This window comes from Eriocheir sinensis, chromosome 12 (genome assembly GCF_024679095.1).
Source record: "Eriocheir sinensis breed Jianghai 21 chromosome 12, ASM2467909v1, whole genome shotgun sequence".
Taxonomy (NCBI): Eukaryota; Metazoa; Arthropoda; class Malacostraca; order Decapoda; family Varunidae; genus Eriocheir; species Eriocheir sinensis.
Window position 1 is genome coordinate 6035676 of NC_066520.1, and position 12768 is coordinate 6048443.

At 42.3% G+C, this 12768-nt stretch overlaps 1 protein-coding gene and 2 non-coding genes across 3 annotated transcripts in view; all 3 read right to left on the reverse strand.

Moving 5' to 3' along the window:
* LOC126997331 (glycolipid transfer protein-like) overlaps positions 1 to 9194 on the reverse strand; it is a 36556-nt gene extending 27362 nt beyond the window's left edge. The window contains exon 1 of the mRNA XM_050858359.1: positions 9027 to 9194. Within this exon, the coding sequence (XP_050714316.1) occupies positions 9027 to 9162 (136 nt within the window). The 5' untranslated portion in view covers positions 9163 to 9194. The remainder of the gene's footprint in view (positions 1 to 9026) is intronic.
* Positions 9195 to 11683: 2489 nt separating this feature from the next.
* Trnag-ucc (transfer RNA glycine (anticodon UCC)) lies at positions 11684 to 11755 on the reverse strand. Its single transcript has one exon. It is a non-coding gene; the product is annotated as a tRNA-Gly (tRNA).
* Positions 11756 to 12683: 928 nt separating this feature from the next.
* Trnag-ucc (transfer RNA glycine (anticodon UCC)) lies at positions 12684 to 12755 on the reverse strand. Its single transcript has one exon. It is a non-coding gene; the product is annotated as a tRNA-Gly (tRNA).
* Between the last annotated feature and the right edge of the window lie 13 nt (positions 12756 to 12768).

The window sequence follows — 12768 nt, forward strand, 5'->3', positions numbered from 1 at the left end:
TCAGCAAACATGGCGGCCCAAACAAACACATATAAGTTTTTCCATTGCATTTCACCTCTCTGTGCCACCATAACCACTACAGCTTCATTTTCATCTTCTGTTGTAAGGAGTTCGTCAGCCTGGACAGCTTGCAATGCATGTTAAACATTGCCAGGAAGACCAGCGTACGCCATTTTGCTGCGAGTGAGACGCCATTACCATAGCAACGATGAGGCTTAGTAAAAGGACGGCCTTTATCTCCACTCTTGCAGCACTCTTGGAGCACTGGCAGTTACTGCGGCAAGAATTTCTTTTACACTATGATTTTCAATGTGTTGGCCCTGAAGGAGTAAGTCGTTTCAAAGGCTGTAGTTGGGACCGAAAGGGACAACTACCTCCCAAACCAAGGACAAAACCCAAGATGATAGATACAGTGAACACTGCTCTCATTCACGTGGTATGCTCTTCCAATGGCAACGTAACTCATCCCAAAACGTAACTTCTCCGAAATCTGAATTCTTCTGCAAGGTGAACACCTATCTCGAATGCTTTGTGGTGCTTTCAGCGGGTGTTTTGGTAGAACAGTGTTGCCACTCACGCCATTGCCATTGGTGCGACGAGCGGAAAATTAAAAAATCCTAAAACAATTCTTCCATGACAATCCGTATAAAACCGAAACCGTACGATTTGAGGGACGACTGTGTATATATATATATATATATATATATATATATATATATATATAGATATATAGATATATATATATATATATATATTTACAGTACCCTCTCGAGTTTCGCACTATCCGAGTTTCGCGATCCTCGAGTTTAGCGCTTAGTCCTAAATTCTTACCATCACGACTTTCGTGCATTACCGCCACGAGTTTCGCGTTGCTTTGACATGTTCGGGTCACGTCGGCGTTATGCGTGCTGCCTTAAAAGGCAGTGTCCAACCATTGGGGCTATGGGCAACCTAAGTTTAGGGTGAAGTGTATAAGTGCGCACTGTTAAGTAACTAAGGACCGCTTTCACAGTCACTGTTTGTTTTGATCGTTACCAATGGCAGCAATCCCTTTCAGTCCTAACTACAGCCTTTGAAACGGCTTACTCCCTCTTGCCGCAGTAGCTGCCAGTGCTCCATGAGCGCTGCAAGTGGAGATAAAGGTCATCCTTTTACTAAGCCTCGTCATTGCTATGGTAACAGAGTCTTGCAGTAAAATGTCGTACGCTGATCTTCCTGGTGACGTTTAACATGCATTACTAGCTGTCCTGGCTGACCAACTCCTTACAACAGAAGATGAAAAGGAAGCTGCAGTGGTGATGGTGGCACACAGAGGTGAAATGCAATGGAAACACTTACATGTGTTTGTTTGGGCCGCCATGTTTGGTGATGACGTCATCACAGCATGAGGCGCTCCATCTCTCAAAGCCGGGAGCCAGCAGACATGCCGAGTTGGGAACTCATGCTGCCGCGTCACGCATTTGAGAGCACTTGGGACATTCCGAGAGTCCCGATTCCCTCTCTCAAACGCTGCCCAGGTGTGTTTCTAAGGGGGGCACTAATTTTATACAGATTTTTTAATAGTACGGGGATCCTGGGTCCCTAACCCCGCATATATATATATATCTATATATATATATATATATATATATATATATATATATATATATATATATATATATATATATATATATATATATATATATATATATATATATATATATATATATATATATATATATATATATATATATATATATATATATATATATATATATATATATCTATATATATATGACGGCTTATGAGACGCACTTTTTTTCCAAAAAATGTCAATGAAAATCACCCTGCGGCTTATAAGGTTAAGGTTCAGCTTTGGGTCACTTGCTAGGGAAGTGTTAGTGCAGCTGAGGCTGTCGCGTCTAATTGCCGAATCACAAGTAACAGATCCCCCAAGGTACCGCAGGACTGCGATAAGCCAGGGAGAGATTGCCGTGAGTGCTTACCGTGCGACGCTGCTCGTACCCTTTTCTCAGAGCCCAGAGCACGTCAAACGTGCGCATTTCACTCCCTGGTGCAGACTGACTGCTACAAAGCCATGGGGCGTACCATATTACAAGTATGGACAGAAGCACCTATGCAGTACTCTGTCGTTGCCTTTGTGGCAGGCCATGATCGAAATTTGGGTTTTCGGGTCCGTAGACTTAAGGGGGGCGACTAAGGGTATTTTTTTACAAATATATTTAAAATCAGACAGATATGTTTTTTTCACTCAGCATGGCCGGGATAGCCAAAATTGCCACGTGGTGAGGTTTGTTTTCGTAAAATTAAAGCCCCTCACCCCTGGAAGCCATATTTAAATGGCCCGCGCTATTGCGTCATGGCCTGACTCGTGCGCCAACACACGCTGTATCATTCAGTGCTTGTATGTACGGAAATTTTGCATTAGAATATTTTTTCTCCGTAAATTTTGTCATCTGTCATTCCTCTTGTGCTGGATCGCAGGGAGGGTGCGAGTTGAGGAGAGGAGTGTGGTGGAGCCAGTCCCTACCCAGACAACAACGTGGAAGGGCACGCAACCTGTTCGTTTGTACTCCAGCCAAATAAAGGTCTTTAGAAATGACGTACAAACGCAAGTTGAGTAGTAAGAGAGCCATCAACATGAAGAAGGCTTATTGAACAAGATGGAGCGGCCAAGACCAGGAAGGGAGTAGTTTCAGAGCTTATGAAGCAAGTCGTGATCCTGCAACGCTCACCCATCGCTCATCACCACCACCAGCTGATTCGCCACTCCCTACACCGAGTACCTCATCACGCCCTTCTCCACCACCACCTGCTTCATCACCACCTACTCCACCACCACCAGCTGCAGAATCATTGCCACATGAAACATCACTGCAGCTCCAACAACAAATTCTGCACAGAGGTGTTCAATTGAACCCTCCTCCTTCTGATACAAGCGAAACTTTCATCACCGTGTCGCTTTCCCAGCTACAGACACTCATCGCGAGACAGAAGTGCCCAGTACAGTCGTGCAGGAATACCTTGACCGTAACCTCTTCTACAATGAGGAAGGTGGCGCCTTCTGACACCCTCACCTGTGAGTGAGTAATACTTTTTTATAAAAGGGGACCAGATGCCTTAGCATTCTCCAGTAAGTCAACAAGGTATACACAATCATATGTGAAAATTTCATGCCAATCAGATAAAAACAAATGGCAAAACATGGATAGAATGGAAAAAAAATCTTTAGGAGCCAATATCTCTCAAAGTGGATTTTTACACTTCAAAAATTTTCACAAAATCAGGAAAAAGTCTGTCCAACTTTTGTTTGGTACCAACTAAAACTACAACTAAATGGCAATTTTTTTGTATTTATGAAATTCCAAAAATACAAAAAGAAAATGGGACACAGTAGAGAAAACTGTAAGTGAAAAAAAAATTGCAATTTTTTTGCTCGAAGACAAAACAACATATCACAATATTATAAATACAAAATGTAGATATGTAAACAAAGTTTCAAGGTTTTTTTTTTTTTCACAGTGATTAACTGAAAAATAAAGTCTGTGAAACAAAAAAAAAGAAAATTACACTGTATTTGAGTCTCCCCTATACTTCACCCGAATTTCATGAAATTCACAGAACGTCCAAAGCTATTGGACGTACCATATGGGCAGGAGGACCCCCTTTAGTCAGCCCCCTTAACCTACACCATATCCAGCTGCCCCCGTGGCTCTATTAACCCGGATACCAGAGGGTTAACTGTATATGTAAATATATAAATATATATATATATATATATATATATATATATATATATATATATATATATATATATATATATATATATATATATATATATATATATATATATATATATATATATATATATATATATATATATGTATATATATATATATATATATATATATATATATATATATATATACCATACACTATACAGTACCCTCTCGAGTTTCGCGCTTGCTTCATTCCGAAGGTATGGCACTAAACTCGAAGATCACGAAACTCGAGGTATTGAAATCCATTTAAAAGCGCTTATTGATTTCGCCCCGTGTAAAATAATGACTTTTTCTGACTTTACTCCCTTGTTATCACAATTTTTTCGACTTTACCCCCTTGTTATCTCAAAATACGTACCTTGTTAACAGGCAGAAAATGGGAAGTAAGAACAGTTCATTTTTAAGCCGCAGTTAAAGGCGGCTGGTTTACAATTAGCTGGCAGTTCTGAATACACGCTTGTGATCCACGTGGTGTCGTCTGCTAGAGTAAGGGCGGTCGCTCGCGGTCACCCGTGGCCCATGGGACAATTGGACAAACCTATATTTTTCTGGTAGTTTTCTGTGTGCTATGAAATAATCTGCTAACTCTTTCTGTTAAAAATCATGAACTCACTAATATCATGATTGACTTTTCAATGCCTATTGAACGTAAACCGTTGCCGCCACCGCAAAATAGCTCGCAGAGAGGTTCAACTTGTTTACTGTTTCCATATTTCCCTCACCGCTCACAAAGATCACAAGCAGACAGAGTAGAACAAAACCAGGCAAATTAATACTTTTAACCCGGCAGCGTCGGCGGACCCATTTTTGGGCTCTCGTGAGTTGGTCCGCTGAAACGGTGGACCCAGTATGGGGCTCGGCTCAAAATGCCTAATTCAAGCTAATTGTAGGCAGTGGCGGCATAGAGCAGCCCACCCTGCATGCCCTGGGTCATTGTGGTGGGTGATTGATCTTGAGGTGGGCTTATTTGTCATAGGTGGTGCTGTAAGGTCATGGCAGACTGGATTAGCTATCCATACATTACTCACTTGTCAAGTTCTCTAAAGTAGACAACAAGCGACTCTCAGCTAGATGCCATGTGTCACGAGACTATTTATTTTGTAACAAACACCACCTAAAAAGAATGGAGTTTGAGTCTAAATAAATATTTTTAACGGCTTTATGGTTATGAGAGGAGTACTCTGATATACGTTCCATGCTCATTTCTTAGTCTCAAAATGCAGTGTAATGGTGCCGTTTCTCGGCCACTTCTCGGCTTTCCCATCGCCGAAGCCCACGGGTTAATGCTGTGTATTCTCACAGCGAGCATGCATGGTGGACAGCAGAATGACTAATTTCATCAGGGAGATATTTCTCGGCCAGTGTAGTGGACCTTCTTCTTTTGACCTGTAATGCTTTGTATCGCTTCTTAGGTCCTCCTTCTCTACACTTTTATACTTCACAACATGCACTTAGGGCTGCTTTCACAGTCATTTTGTTAGTTTTGATCGTTACCAATGGCAGCGATCGCCACTATAGTATTTCCATGTGAAACTGGCTGATGGAGTGGTGGCGGTTGCGGGGTTAGCCTAGCCCCGCACTTACCACACACTCTCAACATCTCTCACTTCGTCTGCAGCCACCACTACCCCATCAGCCAGTTTCACGTGAAATACTAAGCGGCGATCGCCGCCATTGGTAACGATCAAAACAAACAAAGTGACAGTGAAGGCAGCCCTTAGTTACTTAACAGTGCGCACTTATACACTTCACCCTGAACTTAGGTGTTTTCTGTACTTTTCTTTCCCTGATTTTGCTTTTTTATGCCCTTTTGCAATTTTTCACTATTACTTTTCACCGTCGCTGCCATGCATTACAGGTCAAAAGAAAAAGAAAAGGAAAACAACACCAGGAGATCTATAATTTTCATAGACTTGATAAAAAGTTTTCTGGACTGTGGTTCCACAACACGGCTATCTTGTTAATCAAATAGTAAACAAACCAGCTCTGCCAGTTCATTTTACGAATCTCTTGGTGGGCCATCTTCCACTGCTCCTCATTCCTCAGCCACTGCCGTCGTCTGTTTGTTTACATGCAGCCGTTTGGTACCCACGTACCCAAGCTCATACTCACAACCGTTTTCCATTTATAAGGACAACCAACAACTCGCTCCTGGTTGGGCTTACGGGCAACCGCGGTTGCCCATAGCCCCAATGGTTGGACACCGCCTTTTAAGGCATCATGCATGACGCCGACGGTAGGTAGACATGACCCATACATGTCAAAGCAACGCGAAACTTGTGGCAGTAATGCGCGAAAGTTGTGATGGTAAGAATTTAGGACTAAGCGCTAAACTCGAGGATCGCGAAACTCAGATAGCGCGAAACTCGAGAGGGAACTATATGCCTCATATGAAAGTGTAGAGATCAAAATAACAGTGAAAATAGCCATGAACTTTGTATGTGGGAACCCATGCATCTGCGGGTGGCATAAACCTGTGGCTTACCTACCTAGAGTAAATATTTGACATGATCATATTATTGCCCTGCATTTCACGTTCCAAATACTACATCCACACAATCTCTGCATGTCACACAACACACAAAAAGTTAATCTAGACCTGGAAAGTTTTTTTTCTGGCATTGTGGATCAAACTCATGACCACCAAGATGGGAAAGCCATTCCTTAACCAATTGGCCAAAGAGGTACCGTAAACCGGGGTGACTTCAGACAGTTTTCAAGGTTTTTTGCTTATGAAATTTTTGTTTCAAGACCTAGGATCTATGCTGAATGTGCATTTACTGTGTATTGTTAAGGGGTATCATTAAATGGTGCAACATTTTCACGAAACTTAATAGTTTTTGTGCTAAGTGAAAAAATACGGGTGTCTGAAGTCACCCCATGTCTGGGGGGACTTCGGACAGTGGCTATATTTCATTGGGCTTATGTATCTAAGCCTGTTCGCACATTCCGGGGGTTACTTCAGACACTGTTGAACCAGGAAAAAAACTGGCAAAAATCTTGGGAAAGAAGTTCCCACATTTCAGGTCAGTAGTAGCAGGGAAGTAAAAAATGGTCAATAATATATAAAAAAATGTTATTACAAAAAAACTATAAGATGTAGAGCACAATTTAAGTTTTTTGGGGGTAGCTTAATGATTACATAATCATCGCAAGAAGTTTTTATAATGGTAGGGCAACATTCAAGTGTGTTAGGGCTTTTTGAAGTGCACACTATTTTACATCTCATTTATCAGATTTTATCATGATGCATTTCACTAGAAATTTATTCTTGTATATGTTATTTTGTAGGTAAGCACTTCTATTTCATATTTTCATGATATGTAGAATATTCAACATCACTGGACTGGCACCACCACCGCCGTTACGGACCCAAAAGTTAACTTGAGTTCATCTCTGGACGGGCTCCGCGCGGGGCCCGGGCTCCGTTGATGACGTCACTGACGGTCAACGGATCCGAGAAAATGGAATAGTGGGAACCCCGCCTAAGTCACCCCACAATATGCAGTTATATTTAGATGTCCGAAGTCACCCCATATTGAGCCATTTTTTGACGTCTCCATTCGTGACATTTACAGGTGTGTAGGATATGTTAAGCACTCCTGAATCATTCTAACTGTTCTAGTTAAGCATGTTTCTGATTGTTTTCTCTAGTTTTGATCTTGTGTGTAATACAGATCATTCCTGCCAGAAGAAATTTTCCAAGGGGGGTAAATTTCACAAAATCTCAAAAACACACATTGTGCTTGTTTTCAAAACGGAAATGTGTCTCAAGAAAACAACATTCTTATTCGAAAACTATAAGGCAATGGACAAATTCTGACACTAAAATCATCTAGCTTGTTGCAACTGGCTACGAGTTATCAACTTGTCAACTTTTTATCCACTTTTTGTCCGAAGTCACCCCGGTTTACGGTACCCCTTTCACAGGATGAGTTTGGGAGGCTTTCCACATCAGGCGGGTCACTACAGTGTTACAGCTACTATTCATTTGCACAATAAATGATGACTCAGAACACTCAGAAAAGCTTCATATTATCAAATGAAAGAATGACCCCGAAAAAAGGAAACGGTAATAAAGGAAATAAATACCAACACTTTTCAGTAAATTTCCAGACTGTCATCAGTGGGACACTGTTGGACGAATCTATTTTTTCTGGTAGTTTTCAGCATGTTATGAAATAATCTGCTAGCTGTTTTCGTAGCAGATCATTGAATCACTAATAAAATGAGACTTTTCAATGCCTGTTATGCACCCTCTGCAAAATATCTCACAGAGGTTCAACTTGCTTAGTTTCTATATTTCACTCACCATTCACAAAGATCACAATTATATAAGTGACAAACTAGTACAAGACCAGGCAAATTAATGTTTTTCCTGCTGCTGTGTAATCCCCCAGTGCGCATGTGAGGTGAACAACAGAGCAACTTTTTTCTGCGAGGAGGTATTTCTCGCAACACCGGCCAGCATACTGGACCACCGCCGCCATGTCCCGTCTTGCACTGCATATTTCCGCCACCACACGCTGCATAACGAAGTAATTTAAACTACTCAAACCTAACTTGAGGTAACCTACCTAATGGGAGGCTTCACTGCCATCGACCCCCCTTCTATATGTGACGGAAAAACAATATGGCAGTGTGTTGTACGGACACAAAATACATCATAGGGCACCAAGATGTTCTTTGCTGTGAGATGGGTGAAAATCTGAAATAATACGGGCATTTTTCATGGCTATTTTCACTTGTTTTACCATTGAAGAGGACGAGGATGTTTTTTTCTGGGAGGTTTGAAGGTAGGTAGAAGACATTTGTGACAACAGAGGAGCAAGTGGTTGAGTAGGAAATGTTGCATGTATAGCACGGTGCATAAAGGAAATTTTAACCAAGAGCCATTACTGGGCAAAAATTATCTTTGTATGCTATGACCACGGACTCTAGACCCCTTGGCTACACCGGTCCTAATCTAATGACCTAATAACAAGTCCAATGTGCGTTCCTGTACATCACGTGTGTAAATAAAGGAAATTTTAACCAAGAGCCATTAGTCAGTCAAAATTATCTAACCTATATGCTCGCGGATTCCAGACCCCTTGGCTACACTGGTTCTAATCTATAAACCTTAGCAAACCCAGTGTGTTTTTCTGAAATTCACGTGTGTAAGCAAAGAAAATCCCTCCCCCCATCGAGTCCCACGTAGCAGGAAGTCAAGGTTGGCGCCTCACTCCCCTGTCTGCAGCTCACCGTATATCTTGATGAAGGCCGTGGACGCCTCTAGGAACTGCACAGTGTCTACCTTGCCGTCCTCCGTGACTTGAGGGTAGCGGGGAGAGAGCTGGGAGAAGAAGTGAGGGAGAGGAGAGGGAGAAGGCTCAGTCATCTCGTACGTTGTTTATCAGTGACTAGGATCCCCCCCCCCCCTCACCCCGCTCCCTCTGCCCCCAGTGCCAGATTATCGTACTCACCATGTTGTATTTTCCGGATTTTGACCTTTAATTATTGCCGAAAAGGATCAGGAATTAATGATTTTAACGATAACTATATATAATTCTCGTTATTAGGGCCCAGGAGACAATTTTGGGGTCGCAAATCGGTAAATACGAGAGGGTGACCACGACAATTTGACAACGCTGCCCTCTGCCTCCCCCGCACATGCTATGTAGAGTCCCTTGATAGAGAGAGTACCGACAACCTAAGATTTGGACGCCATTATTGGCCCCATTATTCGCCGCGCTTTTCAAACACTCGCACACGCTCTCTCTTGTATATGTTTCACAGCCATACTGCTCCCACTGAAACTGAGCACACTTGTGTCAGACCACAGACTTACGTAGTCTCTCCTACACTTGGAAAGGGGCGAATGGCGAGCGAAGCGAGCCAAATCAGTTGGGGGTTCGGGGTTTTGAAAAATTGGCATATCTGGATGCATTTTCCTGCTGCTTATTCAGCTATGTATATGCAATTAATGAAATAAGAGTGTGAAGAAAAATCCTCCATATAATACCAAAATTTTATATATAGAAATTCAGAAATGCAACACAATTAAAGTCCCAGTTTTTCGTTTTGACTTTCTCAGAAGAAAGTGGATCTTTTGACAGATTTGGGGGAGGCGTCCGACCCTCATTCCCCCTGGGCACGGCGAAGGCCTTAGTGCGGCCCTGTAGAACTATGGTAGAACCCTGCCAGTATGACCCTTGTGAAACCGGTGCTATACTGCAGTCCCTGCAGATGATTAAAAATTCAAAAGTTTAAAACTTCCGTGCAAACAATACAAACAAAAAAATAAAGATGTTTACCTTTAAAAGAAGGGCATCACTGGAGTCTTATCGCTTGTTGGTGGTTCCGTTTCCTTTGCACTTCACCACTACTTGGCCACTGGTTGGCTGATCAAGCAGGGTTATTCCAGTATCTACAGCAACAACTCCACCAGCATCTGAAACAGCATCTCTTCCAGCACCAAAAGTTCCATAATCACTGTCCTCCAAGGGTGTGAGTGTGGCAGGTCTCTTGAACTGAAAAGAATGAAATGAATAAAGAATGAACTGATCAGCAAGAGATAAAACAACAAGTCCCTGGTGCTTGCCAGAGACCATAATAATGTTGATATTACTACTATGTTAGCATGTTCAACATACCTTGGTGGACTGTCTGCTTGGCTGCCTGTAAATGAACCTTTTATTTTTTAAGCCACGAGAAATGTATCCACAAAGAACTCTCTCTGTCGAGTCCACTGCAGCCTGGCTAGATTTTACTTTCTTGACTCTCCTTACTTTCGATCGGACTGATTTCATCCATCTCTCCAACTTGCTATAAAAAAGAAAAGACGTACAACCTTCATGAATTTTGTCTACAAGATGTTGAGAAATGAAAAACTTTACAAACATTCACAAGGCAAGCAACTCAGTAAATACCATTCGTAATGAAAAAAAAGATGGTTACTTACGGTCCATGCCCATGGCCTTTGCCTTTTCTTCGATCAGGGCTCTCTTCTTGGCTCTGTTCAAGTACAGTCTCCTCCTAGGGTCATAAAGGCACTCCCCTCCACCATTCAGCTAAGTCGACACTCCAGTAATGTGACGTTGAAGTCCCAACTGGGCAAAAACGGAAACTGACGAGGTAGTAACGAATATTGACGAGTATGCACGCGGTCCTGACGTGGCTTTGAAACGCACTGTTGACACGAGGCTGTTGACCCTGTTTTACTCCTGACGAGAGCTAGCGTGGCGCTAGCGAGGCAGAAAACTGGAGGACAGGAAGGGTAATTATGACAGACGTAGTAGCCTACTCTCTTAACCCTGGTGTTGACGAGGCTCTGACACGGGTTATCCTGTCTATTTAATGTCTGCCTCAGAGCCTCGTCGGGTGAGGTAGCAACAAGGAGTCCTTGGTCAGCAATACGCCAAATGTTCGTCAGGAGGCATATCAGTCACACTCAAACACACGGGTTAATTTATTCTCGTCAACTTAATCAGTCAATGTTTTATTAAAAATTCAGTCTAATTCAGTAAAAAGAGTTAAGAGTAACCCCCTCAGATCCCGGGGCATTACATATGTACGTACGTATGTACGTACGTACTACATCTGTGTATCATGCAGGTGTCGATCTTCCCACGCAGGTAGGTTACACGTCGCACCGCGCCACGTCAAGCACTTGAAACAACAGATAATAGTTGCTGTTGTTTTTGTCTGACAGGATGAAATAAAGACGTCGGAATATGATAAAAGTAATCAATGCCCCAGTTCGGTAATGAATGAAGCCTCATAATAAGTTTTCATCAACTCAAACGACACGAAGTTTGTCTATCGTCGAAGCTGACACCGTGCAGCACCCGAGTGTAGAGAAGTACTTGAAGGTAATGACGAGGTGAAACGGAGTGTAACAACAAAACACTTCAGTACTGTGCGATGGCCGGGAATCGAACCCGGGTCAACTGCTTGGAAGGCAGCTATGCTCACCACTATACCACCATCGCGTGAAAGAATACGGTGAAAGTATATTATAAACCGCAGGCAACCGAAGTCTGATCTCTCTCTCTCTCTCTCTCTCTCTCTCTCTCTCTCTCTCTCTTATATTGCACACATACACACACACACACACACACACACACTGAGAGGATTTACCGCGTTACAGATGATAAGCTTCAGTTTGTTTCGGGTTCCCTCTTCCCCTTCCTCAATATGTACTTACTAATCTTCCGCATCTTAAGCAATAATTATTCAATTTTGAAACACAGTAACATTCTATTACATTCACACCGTAAGCGAAGAAAATAAAAAAAGAGGATTTCTAGGCGAGGGCAAATACAGGAAGGAGAGATAATTTCCCATCCCTACTTGAATAATTAATGCTTATAGGAAGTATAGCTCCCACGAGATAAATATTTAATAGTCTAACACTACTGAGACAATTAACGATGTAAAGAACGGCCATGGTATTGAAAGGAGGCGAACAACAGCACGCAAGGAGACGGCACAACACATCCCATGTTTAGATTATGTGCGCTGAATGAATGAATGAATTAATAACTAAATATATAACTATAGAAATATATGAATAAATGTATAAATAAGAAAAGCGATTGAGACATTTCCAGTCTTGCAGGAGGATAATTTTTGCAGTGTCACGCCACCAAGTCATGCTCCAGTGCTTTCACCTCTCGCTTTTTTTACTCTTATTCGTCCCCTCACCCCCCCCCCCTCCTGCACACCTTTACCTTCCTTTACCAGCTTTCTCCCGTTGCTACCTCTCTCCACTATCATGTTTTGATACAACAAATTTAACTAGAGCACGCGGAATAAAGTCCCCTGGCTTTACGTTACTTACCAGCAGACACTATGGAAATCTCTGCTCCACGCGCTTTCTAAGATAAAAGCCTGAGTAGGCAATAAAAAAGTTACACCTGCGATGGCCGGGAATCGAACCCGGGTCAACTGCTTGGAAGGCAGCTATGCTCACCACTATACCACCATCGCCTTGTTGTCACAG